Here is a 20,908-nt window from a genome sequence, read left to right as displayed (position 1 = left end):
ATGCTTTCATGGAGCCCTTTAGCCAACTTCTTTTGGGACTTACAATGCAAAATATATTTTCTGCTTGTAGGTAAGATACAGTATTAATTATATTTGGTTGTCATTGTGGAAATGTGAATTGGTTCTGTTAGATTTATCTTTATAAATTTAAAGATATTTCTGTTGTATTGTCAGATGCTTGATTTCAGGAAGGTAGCCTAAAATCTTTTCAGCAGATAGTGGCACTTTGTTTTATGAGTGAAGCTAAAGTTCTAGCAGCTGAACAAAAATGAGTGCTATACATAATCTCTATGTAAAACTTGGCATTGATTGAATACACATAATCTACATGTAAAACATGGGTATTGATTAAATACATACTATTACATTTTATTGAGTAACATATACATTGTGCATTCTTTTTAACAAGTAAGGCTGGACAGGTTCTGAACCAGATTATACAGAAGCTGATACACACTTCTTTAACAATTTATTGAGACAACACTGATATGTTATTTTTCACTTTATTATTAATTAATTTATATGTAACATCTAAATCTAATTGGTATTGAAACTAAATTAAGCTTTTAGTCAGCTGAAGAATATCTCCCCATTAATAGAGTGTTTGTTTGGTGTCTGTGTGCAGTTTTTGTAAGTGCATTTTTTATCCATGCAATGGATAAAAAATAGATGTTCTATGTACTTTGACAGAAATATCCTGTAATCAAATGTTAGATAAGCTTATTTCTACAAACTACTGTAATTACCTTTTTCTATATTTAATTGGTTTTGTAAATGTCAACAGAGGAAATATATAATATTACAAATGTAGTGCATCCTCTAATCCTTCATGTATAGGAATAATTTTTATCTTCTTTGTGAACCTCACAGTTCTAGCTTATTATAGAGTCACCTAGTTTCCTTGATTTTGAGCTCAATATTTTTTCAAGAGTTTTGGCTTCATAATGATTGATGTTTTATATCATGATTATCAGATCTCTTCTTTAAAAATGAAAAATGTTTGATTGATAAAAAGCAGTGATTTTGTGCTTTGTCTACTTTACCACTTTATTGGATATTTTTCATTAAAATCCTGCAAGAGTTATTGTCATGCAAACAGAGTGCTTAGAGTACAGGTTTATTCACCATGAAGCCTTACATCCGTACCCAGATAGACACATTTTCTAGTAAAGGAAATGTGCTGCCCATACTTCATATCATGGTGAGAATCAGGTGCATTGGAGACATGACACAAAGGCCACTAAAGGCCTCAGTAAATGAAATTAAATCCTGTAACAAATCTCAGTGGAACTGTTTCTTGGGGAAAAATCCCAATCTAGGCAAGTTCCCAAATTTTCCATTATAGAAATTACAGCTTTCCTGGACCATTACATCTGGGTTGTTTGGGGTTTTTTGTTCCATAAATGAACATACTTGTAAAACAGGGAAAAAATATATATTTCACTGATCTAGTGACATTTTGCACCAAGTTCAGGAGAGATGAAGGGCTAAATGAACATTCTGGTGAAAAGCAGTTGAGAATCCAAACTCACTTTGACAAGGAGATGTGCATGTTAAATTCTGAGAATCCTAAAATCTCGCTAAGCAGGTTTCAGTTTGTGCCATAAACTCAAAAGTTATGTCATAGTTTTTTATTTAAACTAAAACTGCAGCCCTTGTTTTATGTCAACAACAATTCTGTTGTGCTTGCTAATACTGATGATAGCAATGTGAAATGGAAGCAAAGCACAGATCACTGAGCTCCAAATGGAGGTCGTTGTGGTACAGCCCTTACAATCATTATACAAAAGTTAGGTTTGGAATTTCATCATCTTGGGAAAAACAAGTGTATTATATTTGTAAAGCAGTAGGGATAGGCTTGAATGTTATGGAATTTGGCCCTGAAAAATATGAATTTAGTTTGACACATTGGCTTGATTTTGCTATTAACTTTAATTCAAGAATTAGTCATAATAGTCTCCAGTTTAAATTAAAAACCAAAATTAGTCTAATACAAGTGAATCTTAGAACCCTTTAGGTTGGGAAGACCCTAAAGAGCATCAAGTCCAGCCACAAACCTAACACTGCAAATTTCTCCATTAAAGCATGTTCCTGGGTGCCACATCTGCATCTTTGAAGTATCCCCAGGGAGATGACTCTACCACTTCCCTGGGTGTCCCATTTGAATGCCTGACAACACTTTTGATGAAGAGGATAGCCCTCTCAGTAAAGAATATTCCAGACTGCAGAAGACATGATCTCTGCTAAGACTGGAATATTTCCATCACTGCTCCCATAAAACCTTTGCCTTTCACAGAGCACCATTATCTAATAACTTGCCCCAGTCCCAGCCTGCCTTCTCCCTTGCCCCTCCAGCCATGGGGAAGCTCCTGTGGGATGTTGGCACTCCACAAAATCACCCCAGCAAAGCCAGAGAGAGCAAAAAGAACTGGAGTTATCCAAAGCCACTCCTGAAGGGGCTGGGGAGAAAATGGAGTTTCTGCCCTCACCACCTCTGGTCCTAGCTAAAAGAATTTCCTTAGTTGCAGATCAAAATGTCTTTCCAGAACACTACACAGAGCAAATTTTTCCTGTAAATCAAGTGTAACAAAGTTAATTTGCAGCTTCTATTCCAACAGGTTTTAGCTGCTATGAAAGTACATTTTCCAGGCCTGATTCTGTTTTCATTACTCTATTATGCTGTCACCTTCCATACTGGTGCCCACAAGACCTGCTTAGGTTATGCTAAGTTTTTGCATGAACAGATCTTTGAGAAATATTCTTTGTTTTCCATATTTTATGAATGCACTGCTTCTTTTACTAGCATGTTGTCCAACAGCACAATCACCCATTGACAGCTAAATAAACCCAAAAATTGAACAGCATCATACATAAAAAATGAGTAAGTATATGGACAGATCTTTTAATTACAGATCTCTCTGTGTTTGAGAGATGTGTTTGACTTTATTCCAGTTAATCTAAAAATTGAAATGGGTAGTTATATAATTGGTAGGTTATATGAAATAGATTTCTGGCATTAAATATTTCATGAAGGATTCTACTGAGGAGTAACTATCTTTCTCTCTTTTTCAAGTGGACAAGAGCAATTTAAATCTGATTTGTACTGTAATGTTGTCATATTAACATCTGAGAAGTGTTAGAATAACCAACAAAATACTTAATGTGTCCTGTTAACCAGAGTCTTGCAAGCCTTGAAGAGTTGTGCAGTGCTAGAAAATTGCAAGAATAACAGGCTACAAATACTGTTTAAAAGGGGTAGAGGAGCAGGCTTCAATTTGATGTGCATCATCTGGTTTAGGTTTTTCATCTAGAAAGTTAAGCATGTAAACCTCTCTGTCCTATGTATCCTCCACTTAAGCCACTCCGCATTTTTTCTACACTCTTCCTCTTTTTTTACCCTGTTCTTCTCCTATCTCAGCTGAACCCCAGCCAGTCCTTTGCAAATTAAAGTCCACGCAGCCTGAAGCCCTCTGTCTGCTTCCTCCTTAGCCCCATTAATGGGGGCTTGCCAGGTCTTCTGTTGAAGGGTTTCACTGTCTTTTTGTATTTCCCTGTTAGTATTCTGCAGTGTTTTCCTTTGGCTGCCCTGCCATGCCCTCAGAAATGCTCTAAGCTATCTTTAGCTGAGTGTAATATTGCTCAGCTTTATGAAAAGGGAAGCCAGCCACAAAATTACTTCTTTGGGGTAGATTCTGTACAGCATGCTGGCTACCCATGAGCCAGTCCACTCACACTCCAGAGTAGCTCTGACATTACTTACTGGCATTACTGCTGCATCTGTAACCACCACTCCCATTTTGTGTCCCCACCCTTATCCCCAACAAGTTTGCTTTGCCATTACCTCATGGCAAACAACTGTGCACTGAAATTTGATGATTCTAACCCAAAAGACATTTACAGATACCACATTATGCTACTGAATTGATTTTTTTTTCTGTCACATAACCTAGGAAATTAGACATAAATGAACTTTTAACAATTTCTCTCATAAAGAATAATGAGATGAAAGTAGGAAATGTAAGAAACAAAGTTAACTCTGCATTATAGTGAGCACAGTCACATATTTTTCATACATTGTCCTTCTGCTCTTCCCTACCCACCTAGATCTTTCCAGGTAGAAACGCATTCCATGTACATCAGCTGGGAAGTTACTTTTTCATTACAGGTATTTGGAAGCCTGTCAAGAATCACATAATCTTAAGTTTGAGGGACCTCAAGGATCATCAAGTCCAACCAAAAATGATCATTGGCAGAAAAAGGATATATGGTGCATGATGAAAGCATTGCATGTTGTCCAGAGAAGTGCATTCTCAGCCTCCAGTGTGTTCTTATGCAGTAGCAGATGGATTACTTACATCACAGTGTTTACATTTCTTGCTTTTAAGAGGTTGCTTTTTTCCTAGGATTTTTTTACCACTTGCAGTGTGCTTTTTAGCAGTATTGAACACAAATCTGAGCAATCAAACCTGCAACTAGAGTCAATTGGAGTTGATCTTGAACATACCAAAATGTTTTTATATGTATTTTGAAAAATCATATCCTTTATATTTCAAATTGATCATCCAAAATGAGTCTGTATTTTTGCTGTTAATTTTCTCTGGGCTTAAATTCTTCATCTCCAAAGTCCTATCAGTTAAAATGGTGTTGTGAGGTCAGTTCATTAATGTCAATTCTTTACATCGTTGCTGTACTCATGAGTGCCGTGGAAAACTTAATGTGAAAATCAATCACTTAGTTCCAAGACTAAAGCTTTAATAGTGTTCTATAAATATGTCTTAGGCCAGCACAAGGAAAAAATAATTTAAAAAATGTAAGGGAAAGGCAGTGATTAACCAAGGAGAGGCCTTTTTGCACCGTAACTGAGACAGGATTCTTGGAAAACAGAATTAATCATGTGGCTGCAAATTTCCCTTTTGTGCATATCAACAGCAGGGCTTAATTCTGGCAATTTCCTAAGACTGGAATGCTTGAATTTTGTAAGCTTTTTATTGTTTCTTGAATTTAGTCTTACAGGTACAGAGCAGTCAACAATAATAATTATATATAGTTTTAGTCAGAATTCATGAAAGTGCTGCTTGTCAGATTTTCAGTCAGTTTCTTAGTATAACTGGCAGAGTACCTAAGAAGTTCCTCTGCAGCTGAACCAACCCAGAAAAAAATCATAAAAACTGAGTTTACAGTCCAAGACTGTTAGACAGTGTAAGACCTAGAAAAACGAAATATTTTAAAGGGTAGATATTTTATCCATTAAGGTAAATATACATTATCTCATTTTTGTCAAAATTTCATCAGTAAAAGACCCTTCCTTTGGCTTTTTGTATAATATGAAGCTAGAGCTCTGTAGTTCCAGCTTCACCAAGGTCAATGAGCTCTTGTCCCTTTCGTACTTAAAATCTGAATTATAACAGGCAAAAAAAAAAGTAAGTTTTCACCTAGAGAGTTTTTTCACTGTGAGAATTTCTCGTTTGAGTTTTTTGGGGTTTCCATTTGTGTTTTGGGTTTGTTTATTTGTTTGTTCTTTCATTTTTATGCAGGGATTTGTTCTGCCTTAAAATTGACAGTACCATCTCATACCATCCATGGTATTGAGGGGCAACCACTTCATCTTTCTGTTGACTACAATTTCAATGCTACAGCTTCTGAAATCCAAATAATTTGGCTTTTTGAGAGGTCTCAAAGTAATCCAAAATACTTGCTTGGCTCTGTAAATCAAAGAGTAGTTCCAGACTTGGAATACCAGCACAAGTTTACCCTTATGCCACCGAATGCATCTTTGAAGATTAACCCATTGCATCTCAGTGATGAGGGCAATTACATTGTAAAAGTCAATGTCCGTGGAAATGGGACCATAGCTGCAAGTCAAAAGATTCAAGTAGTTGTTGATGGTAAGTTAGAAAAAGATAGTATCTTCATCTTGAAAATAAAATTGCAACAGTTTTGAAATCTTGGTTCTTAGTATCCAGTTGCAATGGTGTCTCATTTAATGCAACCATACATGAATAAATGCAAACAATTAAGTTATGTATTTTTCTACCGCTGGTGGAGGGAATACAAAAATATGTTATCTTGAAAGAAAATTAATATATTGATTGATGTTACTATATCATAAGTAAAAAAGTGAAGAGGCATAGAAACACTTAAGATAATTTAGACATTAGACAAACAGATTTCATAAGTTTCTGCTGTGCTATCATGAGGATGCATTGAATTTCAAATAGTCTTTTTCCCTGAACAACTTTACCTCCTGTAACAAAGAGGAGCCATTGACTTTTGCTGGTGACTGTAGTCTGTAAAAGAAGCCTAGATCTGAATTCACAAATTTAGTGAATTTCCCTCTTTAGCCTCTGCTCTTTGTATTGGGGACTTTAAAAAAAAAAATTGGAAAATAATTATCTAAAAGGATGACAAGAGGCTTCAGTAATTTCTGGATTATACAGAGGGAATCCTGTAACTGAAGGGTTCAGGGTTGAAAGGAATGAGATGAATGACATCTTGAGATGACAAAGTTGTAGGTGCCATTTAACTCCCAAAGCCATCCCAATCTGCAGACATCCTCATGACAGTTTGGCCAGATTTCAGTGGTGCCCAGTGTGGGCAAAGCTGTGGGCAGCCATGCTAAGCTCACACACCTTGGACGGTGTCATGCTTTGTGCTCTTTTCATTTCTATGGACTCAGTGATTTGTATATAAGGCAAGAGGCTGTGGTACACGTGACTGAAGTTTTTATCCTATTACCAGTAATAAAAACAGTCTGGTTTTATTTATGTCCCATAACAATTCTTACAGTCACCAGCTGAGAATATGGCCTTCCTTTTTTAACCTTTAAGTGCATTTAAGAGAGAAAATTTAAAATAGTAGTAATTTAGAGAAAGATTTATGATTGCTATTTGAATCACCTTGACCGTGAAGACTGTAATATAATGGCTTGTCACTTTAACAGCTCTTCATATCTCTTTATTTTACAGTTCCAGTCACAAAGCCAACTGTACGTACTGAACCATCTTCAGGAGTAGTGGAGTATGTAGGGAATATTACCCTAAAATGTATTGTGGATAGAGGTACAAGGGTAGCTTACCAGTGGATGAAAAATGGGAAGTGTCTTCATGCTGGCCGTAATTATATCTTTTCATCAAACAATGCTACACTTCTAATTGTGCCTGCAGTAAAAGAAGACATTGGGAATTACAGCTGTCTGGTATCTAACCCTGTCAGTGCAATGGAAAGTGAGATAATTGCACCAACCATATATTGTGAGTATATGAAATATTCATTATTATCTTTGTATGAACGATTTTGCTGGAAGCAGTGCCTCCAAATATGAAAACAGGCAGAAAACAATGGAGTCAACATTGTATGTGAGCTTGCATTCAAAATGAGCTTGTTTGTAATAGCTCTAACTTAAGACAGGATAAAGTTATTTAGTGTTGTGTAGTTGTAAAGATCAGTCTCAACTGCAGAATTCAAATAGAAACTTCAAAATTTCCACAGATGTCTTCAGATGTGACTCAAAGGAAAAAAATAATGAGATCATTATACATGAAAATGTTGTTGTGAATGAAGTACCAAAAAGCTAAGCACAGGAAGTACCAGGCTGAAGAACTGGTATTAGTGGGTTTCCTCAAGATCATTTCAAGTCCAGTCTTTTTTAATACTTCCATTCATGGCACCAGAAAGAAGATAGGGAGTATCTCAATGAAGTTAATTTACAACATTAAATAGGAGGACTGAATGACTTTGACAGAGTAATAGAGCTGGGATGAGATTTGCTAGTAAAAAACTAAATGGGCATGCCCTTTCAGAGAATAAGAAACATGAACTTCTGCTGATAAGATCGAGATTGATTAGAAAATAATCAAGGCAGTGACCCTAGGTGATTGAGCTGTCACCAAGTATCTATGAACTGACAGCACGATTCAGGCATGAGAGAGACTTATTTAATTCTAGGGGAGTGGGAAATGTATTTCCAGCCAGGAAACAAAGGGAATGCTAATGGCACACAGAAGATAACACCACATGTGCAATACTTCATGCTGTCTCTGCAGATCCCAGAACGCTGATCTTGAACTGGAAAGAAAGAAAGACAGGAATGGAGAAGAGACACAGAAACCTCAGTCAGGCTTAGCAAAATTAGAGCTGAAAGTTATTGCATTCCACATCAAATGGGAAACATGAGGGAGCAAGAAGAGTTGCATAAAGACCATTTTTGACAGAAGAACAAACCATAAGGTGGCAGGTATTTTGATTGGAAATGAAAGCACCTGAAAATCTAATTGAGCTGGAGGAAACAAAAGATTTAATCACCATTCAACAATTATACAATAAATCTTAGAGCCTCCTCATTTTGGTCCATGTCAGGAATTTCCAGTGCCTCCTCAGTTTTCAAGTAGCACATGCTACACATATGTCACCTGCTATGCTCTAATCCTCATGTCCTCAGGGATCAAATTATTCTTCTCAGAGGAGAGCTGAAATTTGAAAGGCCAGGACCTACTTTGTCACCAGTCCTATTCAGATATAGCCAGTTTACCCCATGGCCTAGTCTGGAACGGACGCTGCAAGGACTGGAACTGAATTCCTGTCCAGCCAAGGGCTGGTGTTCATTCCTGCTTTCCCCTGCAGCTTTTTCCTGCTTTTCTGGCAGCTGGTAGGCAGCCTATGCTCAACTTGTTATGATTGCACTACCAACATATTCAGAACCTACATCTCTTACATCTTTACCTCTTATATTTTCCTCCTCCTCCTTTCATCTCTTTTCATTTCTGATTGTCTATTCTGCTAGTTGTTCAGAGATTTTTGTTATAACTTGGAAGAATTCATTGGATAAGAGGATGACTTCCATCTGAAGTATTGGGGGAGGGGGTGGGTCTCTGCAGGAGAAAAGGACTGCCTAAATAAGCAAGGATTAACAAGGACATTGTTAGATATGAGCTGATATAAGCCTATGTGTAGCTTATAAAATTGACAACAGTGCAGACTTGAAGATTAAGAAGCAGGTGCAGAGTCCTAAACAGGGCAAATATTAATTGAGCTTCCATCTCATTAGACAGAGGAATCAAGATAAACAAGGAAATAACCAGCACTGATAGAGCTTTAACTTATCATTTCTGTAATTAAAAAAAAAAAATCAATCACATTCTCTCCTCAAGGTAGCACATTTTTAAATGCCTGCTTTTGTAGAGTCACAATCTCAGCTCACTTATGTACTTAAAGTGCTAAGAATGACACCTGAATGTGTATGAATTCTCCTCCTCTACTGCTGTTTCTCACTTTAATGAGCTGTGAATTGGGCTTATACAGATCGGTCTTCAAAGAGTACCTACACAGAACTTGGGACATTGTATCCAGCCTGACAGCCCCTTCCCACGCAATGAAGTCGGGGCAGGCTAGAAAAGCATCTGCCACCCTTGCTACCTTTCAGACAGCTCTGTTTGTTGCACAGTTCATGTGAGATTTGAATTTCTGACCTGTTACACATGGGATTGTCTCCAAAGTACTGATGGCACTGGCAGGTGTCTGGGACACTTGCTCTGACAACGTGTGTACCCTTCAGTCCCAGCTCTGGCACTGCTTCCCCCCTTCTTCCTCACTCAATTACATGCATTTTTCAGTAAATTTGAAAAATCTGTCTAAGTTCTAAACTAGAAACCTGGTTTTGACCTACTGTTTACCAGACTTTTAAAATCTCAAAGTTATTAATGTGTCCACATTTCTTGAATCTTTTGCTGTTTAAATGGTTGTGATATACAGCCTTATCAAAAACCTTGAGATTCACTTTTTCTCTATGTGTGTAAATACTATTGTATATGCATTTTCTGAATGTCCTTCATCAGAACTGAGGGTTTGCTTTGTGTATAATGTAAAATCTGAAAAAAGGTATTAAGAGCAAACAATGCAATGCTGAAAGACTTCAAATACCTGTGATATTCTCTATATCCAAGTCAGTGATGGGAGTTGGGGTCTTACTTCCTGAGCTGTATGAAGTCACCTAATTTGGTTCAGCCTCTGCCTGCAGAAGTACTTTGTCTTCCAGCTCCCACTTGCCAATAACAATCCAGAACAGGTCCCAGGATCTCTCTCTGCCATATGTCATTGCTGTGGGGGAGTTACTGGAGGTGATAAAGAAAAGGTTGCTCATGGTAAATACCTGCCATCTGCTTGGAAACTGCACCAGTCTCGTAGTGATGGGAGCAATTGGAAATATTCCCATGGAGCAGTAAATTGTTACTCAGAAAGATTGATTTATTCTTTTACACATCATTTAGTTAACTGGTTTTACTGAGACAAGAGGCAGTCTTCTGTAGAGAGCAATTCTGGAATGGGAAAATAGAGCTGAGGGATCCATGAAGGCTATAATTGTGGGTTGTTACTGAGTATGAAAAGTGGTTTTTAATTCATGTCTTATTAATATTATCCTGCTTCTCCATTAGTTATGATGATAATGCAGCCTGGAACATGGCTATTGCAGTTATGTGACTCAGAAACAAATTATTTCAAGACTGGAAGAAGCTGCTTTCCTGTAGGCTGCAGCAGACACTGTTGTACCATGTTGATGGAGTTGAACTCAGCAGGCTAAGTGGAATTTTCTTCCTCAAGTCTTCCAAAAGATAGAATATACTTAGTACTAGTGAGAGAATAGTTAATTGTCTACTTTTCAGAATCATCCTTGAAGCTGTATATAACTGTCAGTTACCCCTTGTTTGGGGACCTTGATGTACACAATGCCCAGGAGAGGCAAAATATTGCTCCAGGCAAAGCAGAAGAGTTACCCAATCCTTGTGTTGACTTCACTTTTCAGATTTTGCCAAGATTTGGCTATTTCTTAAGATAACCCCTCTGGTTTTTTCCAATTTACTTCCCAAGCCAGTGAGTGTCAGTGTTCGTATAGTGATTTCTTTCAACTTGCAGCTTCCATTAAAATATAGTTCTCAGTGTTATCTCTTTATGCTGCACAGTTATGATACTGATAGAAAAGCAGAACTCAGTTCCAATTCTTTTGCAGACTGTGGCAAACCACCCACTACAGTGAGGAGAACATGTAAACCAGTCACCTATTCTTACCAATAATCTCTGTTAACACATATCTAAGTCATATTACCTGTGAAAATAAAAGAGAATTCTCCTAAGAAGGGAGAATTGGATTGGAAGAACCACTGAATTGCTCTGAAAAGTTAAAAAAAGTATGTTCCTACCTATACATAGTTTGTGAGGGGCTTTAATTCATTTATGAAAAACATTAAAGGCCAGTACATCCCTTCTCCTTTCAGATCTGAAAAAAAGGGAAGTAAATACCCATAAGAGGTGAGCCCCTGTGAAAAGTTCCCCTTCCACAGAAACATGCAGCCCAAGTGAGGCCAGCCAAGCCAAAAGAGTGAGGTATTGGTCTGTACTTCACAGAAATGGTCATTACAGGGTCAGCTGGCTCTTGGAGACAATAAAGCAAATTACTCAGGAGCTGCAGAACCTGTGAGGAAGCAGCCCAGCATCTAGAACTTGTGAAAAGAAAAGCCATGATTCTTCAGAGTGGCCACTGCAATGTGGGTGCAAGCAGCACTAATTCATGCTGAAGTGTATTTATATTGCATTTCCCAAGAAAATATTATGCCATTCCTTGGCCATTCCTTAAAATGAGACTGCAAAAAGCTTACCTCCAGGAAATAAATAGAGAAAATTAAAAGATTGACAAGTTTATGTTGTGAAATATGGATATTTACTTAAAAGTGAACTAAACTGAGGTCATATGTGGTGGTCTATGGTCTCTTGTCTAAGCCTGAACAAACAGAAAAAAACACAGAGGTGCACACAAAATGGCCTGGTTTGTGCTATGTGCTGGTGGCTTAGGTGTTCTTGAAGAATAAATAAGTCTCATAAAAAAAAGGCAAACAGTAAATTGAAGTGTGTATTAGGGAACATTCTAACATGGTCCTGAATTTCCTGGTGGGAAATAAAGTCTGAAATATACAAGTGTGCAGCTTCATGTAGCAGGGATTTTCCCATTTAAACCCAGCTACATTATCTTAATTCTCCCAGACAACCACAGGAAGGTGGAGATTTTACTAGATTCCACTGTCTGCAATGGGCACAGTACTGTGGCTGTTTTGTGCTACACCATTGTGTATGAGGTAGCTTTACTGATCTTCAGGGATCCTACCAAAGGAATACTCCACATATTTTCTTCTTTTGCTCTGTCGTATTAGGTCTGTGCATTTTTGGTTATTCATGCAAGTCCTCAGGGAATCAACAACATTAAAATTATTAGGGGTTTTTGGTTTTGTTTTTTTAACTATAAAAAGCTATTTAATAAGGCATAGTTAATTATTATATTCTCTACATAAATTTCTATACTTAAGTAACTGTAAAAATAATTTTAACGTGTAAAGATGTAAAAGCCCCAATGATCTGAAATGTTCGAGTAAAAACAGTATGAGAAATATTCTTATAATATTTAAATATATTGTTCCCCTTCTCATTTTCCTATGCAGATTGCACTAAAAGTACTCATCTGCTCAATTTTTTGAGTAATGAACACATGACTTTAGAACAACATATGCTTCTTCTAATTATATTCAGAAAAACAACTTTCAGTACAAGAACTTGCTCTTGAAAAAAGCATAATTACAGTAGTAATTATTTAAGTATTTTAAATTATTTAATTATTTAAAGTATTATTTAGTAGTACAAACCTACTAAAATAGGGGGAAAGTTAAAGTTTATTCTGGCAGCCATTAATGGAAAATTTTTTCTGAATTCATCTAAGGCACACCCCACTCAATATTATACCTGTAAGTTAGTTCCCTAAATAATTTTTATACTGTAAATTATTGCAGTGAAGGTAACATTACAAGGCCAATTTGTTCACTTTTAAATTTGTTGGGAAATTACTTATGCCAGTAAGTTTAGCATTGAAGTAGAAATCAAATATGCTCCTGAAGAAGACATGCTTCTTTACTTCATAGAAATCCGACTGATTTCCATTTTCATTCTTTTTATCATACTGAGAAATACATAGACCCATGCTTTTTCCTTAAACAGCAATTAGACCAGTATTAAGTGGGTGTAGTCTGAGCTAAGCACAGATCCAGTTATCGAACTGAAAGCCTTTTCATTGAAATGACTGAATGCCAGCCATTCTAAAGGCTAGTCTAACTTAAATATTCTAACTTCAGAGATACACTTCTGATTAGTTTTTAATTATATACTTTAATTTTCATTTTCTCACTGTATTTCCCTTTTTTTCCCAATGCAGATGGACCTTATGGACTTAGAGTCAAATCAGACAAAGGTCTGAATATAGGGGCAGTGTTTACAGTGGACGTGGGGCAAGTTGTACTGTTTGACTGCTCAGCAGATTCAAATCCACCAAATACTTATTCATGGATTCAAAGGGATGACAATATCACTCAAGTAATCAAATATGGACCCCATCTGGAAGTTGTATCTGATAAAGCGGCCCAGAAGACAATGGACTACATGTGCTGTGCTTTCAACAACGTGACTGGCAAACGGGATGAAACTCACTTCACAGTTGTTGTTACGTCTGTAGGTAAGAATGTATCCTTACTGCTGGAAAGTGTAACATCTGAGTGGATGCCCCAGAAAAAGGAAGTCGTTCTTAGAATATGTGTTGAAATTTAGGTCTTGCTAAGAATATGGTAAAGGGGCTTTTGGACATTCTGTGGGATAAGGTTTTACTTGCTGCATGACACAGCTTGGAGCACAACCCACTAGGACACTGAAATTTGGTGGGATTTTATTACAATGTTCATGTAAATTATTTCCTTGTCATATTTATGAATCTCTGGATTGATTGCTGGGTTCTGAAGAACACATACCTTCATTGCTCCTACAGTATAACCTCAGCTCCTGTCTGATTGTGTTCAATAGCAACAAAGCAGTTTTTCTGAAAATCTCCAGAAGCATAGAGCAAAGAACAAGATATCAAGTCTGATGTCTCTTCTCAATATAGATGAATACAAGTATTTTCAGATAAGGAACATATGCTATTAATGTTCAACAAGAATTACTAGATTGCCTGTTAGAAAATTTAACAAAGCAATTTCACGTGGGCTGAGCAAAGAGCTAAGAAATTTGTTAGTTAGTTTGGTAAACAAGAAGATCTGTCCATGATTCAGGCTATTTACTGATTCATCATGAATCCAGGGCTTTCAGTATGCTGGGAGGAATACGGGTTGCAATTTCATAGTAAGAATAACACATTTAAAAACTAAATATTGTGGTAACTAGTGAAAAAAAAATGCACCCAGAACTATGTGTTTATAGAAATAAACATGACATTTCTCCAGGAAGTTCATGTAATATTTAGCTGAGATTTCCTTTCAAAGGCCAAAGAGGAGGGAAGACTCCACAGCTCCATGGTTGATTGCACTTAAAATAGTAGATTTCCTAATTACAAATATTTTACTTACATCTTATTGAAACATTTTATCTAGTGTATTTAAAAATAGAAAAATATATTTTCCCCCCTCTGGAGCAATTTTCTTTTAGATGAGTGTTTATTCAAATAGCACTAAATGGAGATGTCAAGGCTACACTTTGCACAGTAGCACTGACTGATTCTAAGAGGTATGAATTCACACACAGTTCATTCTCAGTGATGCTGCTCAGGCTAAATTCACATTGCAAGTGAATAAACATACTAAGCAAAGACGAAACATACTAAGCAAAATGTGAATAAACATACTAAGCAAAATATGAAAATTGTCCATATTCCTTTTCCTTACCCCCATAATCCTAGATACAGAGGCTGGACTATGTCATTCAAAATAGCGGAAACCCCATTTTCAGAAACAATAGGAACTCTGATGTTTCAGAAAACCTTACACAACTTCCCCATGGGACAAAAACTCACCTATATGGTGCTATAGACACTGCCTAATTAATTTTTAAAATTATCTAGGAAACAATTATTTTAATAAGTTATAGTTATATCAATAGTTTCACTAAGTTGTTATCCATTTTCAGTGAAGATTCTAAAATAAGATGAGGTATCTCACGTACACCTGTCATTGCTCACTTTTCAAGGTTAGTCAGTTTGAGTGTGTTAAATGCATGCAGAGAGCATGTCTTTGTTTTCTGCACTGATATATCTATGGAGATGTGATTTATTGAGTCTACATTTGAAATTACTCACATTAAGGAACAATTTTAAGGACTCATCTGATTCTCCAGCATTTGGGCTTTTTCTTCCTAAGGAAAGCAGTACACCGAGGGATTATTTAAAAAACTGGTGAAATTGCAGTGATTTACTTTCCCGTATCTTTAGGACACATCTTTCTAGAAATCCTCATATTTAATCTTCATGAAAACCACTGCACATGTAGCCAGCACAATGCCAGTGAATTACATGGAGGTCTAAGTAGATGTAAGCAGCCCTCTGCACAGGAGTTCATCGACTATTGGGAACACATCCAGCTAAATAATACACATTTTAATTGTACTAATAAATCTGGCACTAGCAAATATGCAACATTAATTTACCTGTAGGGATTGTGCCTTGTCCTTTAATTACATGAATTCTGCACAATTCAGAGCAAAAGGAGGAAATTAAGACTGCACAAGCAGATATGTCTGGCACTTCCTAACTTTCACGTTCTTGTCTTTGCAAATTCATTACAAATGTTTTCCATGTGCTTCTAGGTATGTAATTATATGCAATTTGTGTATGTGTTGTACCAGAATATCCTGCTGGAAAAGTCCTGCTAATGCATATACCAGCAAAAGACTTGAGCAAAGGAAAGAAATATTTTGAATATATTTTGAAATTAATACAAACAACGTGGTGGAGTCCCCATGCTTGGAGGTGTTTGAGGAAAGACTGGACATAGAACTTAGTGCCATGTTGATCTTTGGTGATAGGTTAGACTTAATGGTCTTAGAAGTCTTTTTCCAGCCTGACTCTGTGATTCTGTGATATTTATTGGTTTCAGATGTGGTTTGATAAATAACCAGACTGTCAGTGATCTAAAAATCTTTACAAAAAGTCAAATGGATTTTAGTTGTCTTCTCCTACTTTGTAGCTCCCAACTACTAGGAGGATTTCCCTCCAATCTAGCACAAATTGTTCTCTCACTCTCTTTTTTGGTTGTTCAGTTTCTCTATACCTCAAGTTATAATATGCATTTTCTTTTTTTGATGCTGTAATTTGTGGCTTACGTTTACTGACTTCCATTTAGCTCTAGGCACTAATCTGCTTTGACATCCTTTCTGATACGCATATCATTGCTTTTACAGTTCAGATCTGTGGGGGAAAATAAATGCTACCCATTAAACAAGACCCAAATTTTACATCTGCTTTGTATCTCTATGCATGTTTACTAGTTTCAGAATAATTTTAAAATATGCATTTTTCAGTGTCATTGTAGCACATTATAAAGAACAAGGAACTAAATACAGTACTCATCTTCTTTGTCACAGGGTTGGAAAAGCTGGCCCAGAAAGGAAAATCTTTGTCTTCTCTTGCAGTAATAACAGGAATTTCATTATTTTTGATCCTAGCTATGGCCCTTTTATTCCTATGGAAAAGATATCAGCCACATAAAGGTATGTAAAAGTTAAGCACAGTCCAGCTCTTCTTTTGGACCCTTGAAGCAAAAAGAATAATTTTTTTTTTCTTCTTTTCAGTGATACAACAGAAGCTACAGAGCAGGTAGAAAAACAATTCATCTTATGTCTAAAAGGACTTTCCATCTAGAGAATTACATTTTATCATGTTAATTTTCTTTCCTTGGTTTATGATGTCAAACTGAGAAACATTTTTATATTTTCTAGGGCAGAGGCTGATTACAGAAAGGCACAGGTATTTTCAGGTAATGCTAATGAAATAAGTGTGAGCATAAGGTCAAAGTCCATTCCTGAAAAAGAAAATAGCATCAAAAAATACAGAAAAAAAAATAAAAGGAAAGGAAGAAAAGTGTGTTTTTATGTTGGGTTGCACACCTCTATGATAGCTTAATTAAGATCAGACCTAAATGAGAAATCAGCATGGGTTTAACTCATGCCTGGGTATGTACTGTATGTACTGTATGTACTGTTGTTGTGAATTCTACCTATTAATCCCAGTATTCTGGGATTGGAATACCTGTATTCCACTGTTGTCACCAATATGACTTAAATCAGTGTTATTGTGGGATAGCAGTAAGAGGTGATACACCATGGAAGGATTACAACTGAAAATGTTCATGGCATCAGTTGTTATCAAAATCATGAGTTAATGACATTGCAGTATACATATATAACCTTATATCATATTCTGTACTGCCTTTGTCTGTGTTATCAGGATCCAGAGTGGTTTTTTTCACTGCCTCTTTTCCCTCCACAACACTTCCCACCTGATCCTAGGCAGAAGGTGCTAGAGACTAGCCATCTTCTGGAAGGATATCACTTTTATTCCCATTCCTTTCTACCAAAGCATCAGAGCAGACCATAAACTGCTACATGCACATCTAGAGGGAAGTATATGAAGCTTAGGAATGTAGGACATTCACCTGAGCACAGAGGGTCCATCAAAGTCATAGCAAAGGATAGATATTCATCATTGTTTTTAGTGCTGCAACCTTTGATGTGGAATGATGCCCAAGAGACTACCAAGAGCCTCATATCTCCTGGACACTGGGAGGGTAGGCTAACTACACCTAAATACACCTAAATACACCTAAATACAAGGTGTATCTGAAGTCCCAAATAATAATGTGACATCTATAGGTACCATGTTCCCTTTTATTATTCTCAGAATTGTAAAACATTCAGGTGGTACAGCTTCACTACACTGTAGAGCTGCTGAGTTTATTTATTCAGCCTCTTTTCTATGGGAAATGAAAGTAAATGGGTCATTTTAGCCTTCCAGAATAAAGAGTATGAATGTCTCTACCAAAAGTGTTGCTGAAGTTAGCAAGAGGCTCCTCACTTGGTCCAAGGTGTGGGAAATCACCAAGTACCAAGCACCAGCTCTGCAGCTCTCCTGCCTCACTCCACACCAGCTGAGGAGCTCAGCAGGGAAGTGGCCTAAAGCAGATCATATAAGCAGTATTTGGGTGTTTTAAAAATTAGGACAAAATACCTTGCCTTATGTTCCAGGTTGATATTACATCTCTTTTTTTTTTTTAAATCTGTGTTCTAACTTTAGGACATGAAAGTGCTTTGGATGATTTTGGGATATATGAGTTCATCACTTTTCCAGATCTTACCAGTGGCTCTAGGGTATGTGATTTTACATCATAAACAGACAGTTTCTCTTCTGTTTCTCTAGGTATACAAAATATCTGCACAGGAATCTTTCTGTAGGTATGCTTCTGTTGCTTTTTATGGATGTCTGTATGACATCATATTCATGGCTGTTGTTCACCCAGTACTTGCTCTTTCTTTCCTGTGTCACTAGTTCAGTACTTCATAATCAACATAGTGAAGTAAGGAATAACCAAGCTCTAAAGACAGCAATATCCATTCAACTACCCTATATTAAAAGAATATTAAAAGAATATTAATAATGTTGGGTAGTTGAGTAGCACTGAACCACTTGTGTCACACAGGCAAGCGTGCTTATTGTAATGTCATTTTCTCCCTTGACCCTAATATTTCTGCTCTTGCAACATTCAGCCCTGGCAGTGCAGAAAAATCTCAGGGAGTTATTTAAAGTGTAAATGCAAGCTAAGTCATGGCTGTGTTTCACAAAAATTATTTAGTTGGTTTTGTGTATTGTAGGGTAGGAGTTAAGCATAGGAATTTTGCTAGCAGAAAAGAAATCCTGCAACATTTGCTGCTTCCTTGCATTGTCTTTACTGACATTACTGCATAGCAGTTGGAGACCATTCTGATAAAAGGACCAAAAGAAGTAAAAGGACCAAAAAGAAATCAGAAACAGGGCCATAAAATTTAGGGACAATGGTAAAACTGGGAGGAAAGAGAAGAAAGACATTCTCTTTGCTAGGGAAAATTGTCGGCAATGTAATCTTGTAACTTTGGAGGGCATCAATCTGGTCAGGTAAGGGAGAGCTCTTAAAGCATGGTCACAGGGTCACATTGTCACACCTAATTTATTTTTATGATTAGTACTCATAATACATCATGTCAAAAAACAGTCATAGATTAATTTATCTTCTCTGATGGAGTTATATGTTTGAAATATACATTTATAGGGCTAAAGTGCTACTGCAAATGGTAGTGAAGAGGACAAACTTTTACAGCAGCAGAGATAAAAGACTTATAGAAAACAGAGCAGCTGAACTGCTTCTGCTACAGTTTGTGCCAGTAAGAGGCTTATTAAGTTTAGAGATCAGGCCCTAGATCATCACAGCCTTAAGCACACTGCAATATTATTTTATTACTAAAGAGGGTATATTTAGATTTAATAAATTCTTTACTTGTGAGGATGGCGAGGCAACTGAAAGTTGTCTCAGTTGCAGATGCCCCATCCCTGGAAGTGTTCAGAGTCAGATTGGACTGTGAGCAATCTGATCTAGTGAAAGATGTCCCTGCCTATGGCAGAGGGGCTGGAACTGGATGATCTTTAGGGACTTCCAACCCAAACCTTCTATGATTCTATATCCCTTAAGCTGATCATATCACAATATCACATTCTGGCAGGATCAGGGCATTAGGAGGTCAGGAGGGAGAGAGCAGTGCCAAGAACAACAGGATGGATGTACAAGCAATGAAATCTACTATAATTTCCAGTAAAATTTCAAGAAACAGGAGAAACTCTACTCATTTATGTTCAGCTACTCAAATGTATAGCATTGCAGATAAAGTCAGCATTTGATCCACTGATTCATTTTAGTCAGCAGAGAAAGGAGAAAATAAGAAAGTGTAGATAATGAAGAACTGGAAGTTGGGTACAGGCAGAAAGATTGATAATTCCTTATGGATGTTGAGTCTAGGTAAATCTGTTGTCATGACATAAGAGGAAATTAATATACTTAATGTGCTGAACAATCAATATTACTTGATTTATGGAAAGTCCATGCATTTCTCTCTCTTTGACAGGCCAGTGGGAATTTTATGCTGAACTCAAGCCCTGAATATTTACTGCTTTTTTACTGTCTGTTCTCCTGCTTTTCTCTTTATTAAATGTTCCTTTCTTGACTTGTGGTACATTAATATAAAGCATTTGCAGTATTTAAATGCAAAAGCTGCATCCGAAGTCTTTAAAGGGGCTAAATGAATTTAAAACTAATACTTGCTTTACTATTAATGTGACAAGAACTTACTGAAAATGAAATATAAACTAGCAGAGATTTCCTGTTCAATCCACAAACAAAACTTTGACGAAAAGTTTAAAAAGTTACAGGTTACATTAACAGTTTAATTTCTGTTGAATCTTTTCATATTTGTACTTACAGTAGGAATACACTTTGTTGGTTTTAGGTTTCAACTCAATCTGTTCCTGGCCCTGACTTTGTCACAGGCCAGGATATGCTAAGTACGGTTTATGAAGTTATTCAGCACATTCCTGAGCAGCCAGAACAAGACCACCAACAGTAAGTTACAGACTGTGTTCACTCACGTGGCAGCTCAAAGATAAATACTTTTGCATCCGGAACAATTTGCATTTTGGTAGCTGTTTTTGGATTCCCCTCAGAGGATTATGGAAGGAAAGATAAAAGCTACCTTAATTCCTCCACCATTTCCTATCCAATCCCCATCTTTTCCTCAAGGCTCCATTTAGTTGTTTCATTACACCAGTTTTGTCAAAGTGTAAAAAACAAAAGGTGGGATCTTCAAATTAAAATTCCCACTGAATTTAATAGGGCACTGAAATATCAGCACATCCTACTGAATAGGCTAAATATTCTGTCAAAGCAGTTTAATTGGTAGCATGGCCTCCAGACCTCTCAGCCATGTGCCAAGTAGAATTAGAGTGGGTGTTTTTGCAATGTTGAAACTGGCCAGTTAAATA

General features: G+C 36.8%; 1 protein-coding gene across 1 annotated transcript; it reads left to right on the top strand.

The window, feature by feature from the left end:
* Window positions 1-20,493, top strand: HEPACAM2 (HEPACAM family member 2). Its single transcript, XM_054645263.2, has 9 exons — window positions 1-70; window positions 5,535-5,885; window positions 6,966-7,250; window positions 13,244-13,540; window positions 16,432-16,557; window positions 16,639-16,663; window positions 16,786-16,823; window positions 18,140-18,213; window positions 20,377-20,493. The coding sequence occupies exons 1-9, from the start codon at window positions 1-3 to the stop codon at window positions 20,491-20,493; spliced, it is 1,383 nt and encodes a 460-aa protein (XP_054501238.2).
* The last annotated feature ends 415 nt before the right edge of the window (window positions 20,494-20,908 follow it).

Source organism: Agelaius phoeniceus, chromosome 1 (assembly GCF_051311805.1).
Source record: "Agelaius phoeniceus isolate bAgePho1 chromosome 1, bAgePho1.hap1, whole genome shotgun sequence".
NCBI lineage: Eukaryota > Metazoa > Chordata > Aves > Passeriformes > Icteridae > Agelaius > Agelaius phoeniceus.
The sequence above is the reverse complement of the archived record's forward strand: the minus strand, read 5'-3'. Positions and strand labels throughout refer to the sequence as shown.

What these genes read in the sequence shown, in the direction of transcription:
- HEPACAM2 (XM_054645263.2), top strand. Translation starts at nt 1, where the DNA reads ATGCTTTCATGGAGCCCTTTAGCCAACTTCTTTTGGGACTTACAATGC. An exon ending in AATATATTTTCTGCTTGTAG is followed by an intron (nt 71 to 5,534) that starts GTAAGATACAGT and finishes ATTTTTATGCAG; the next exon opens with GGATTTGTTCTGCCTTAAAA. An exon ending in AGTTGTTGTTACGTCTGTAG is followed by an intron (nt 13,541 to 16,431) that starts GTAAGAATGTAT and finishes TCTTTGTCACAG; the next exon opens with GGTTGGAAAAGCTGGCCCAG.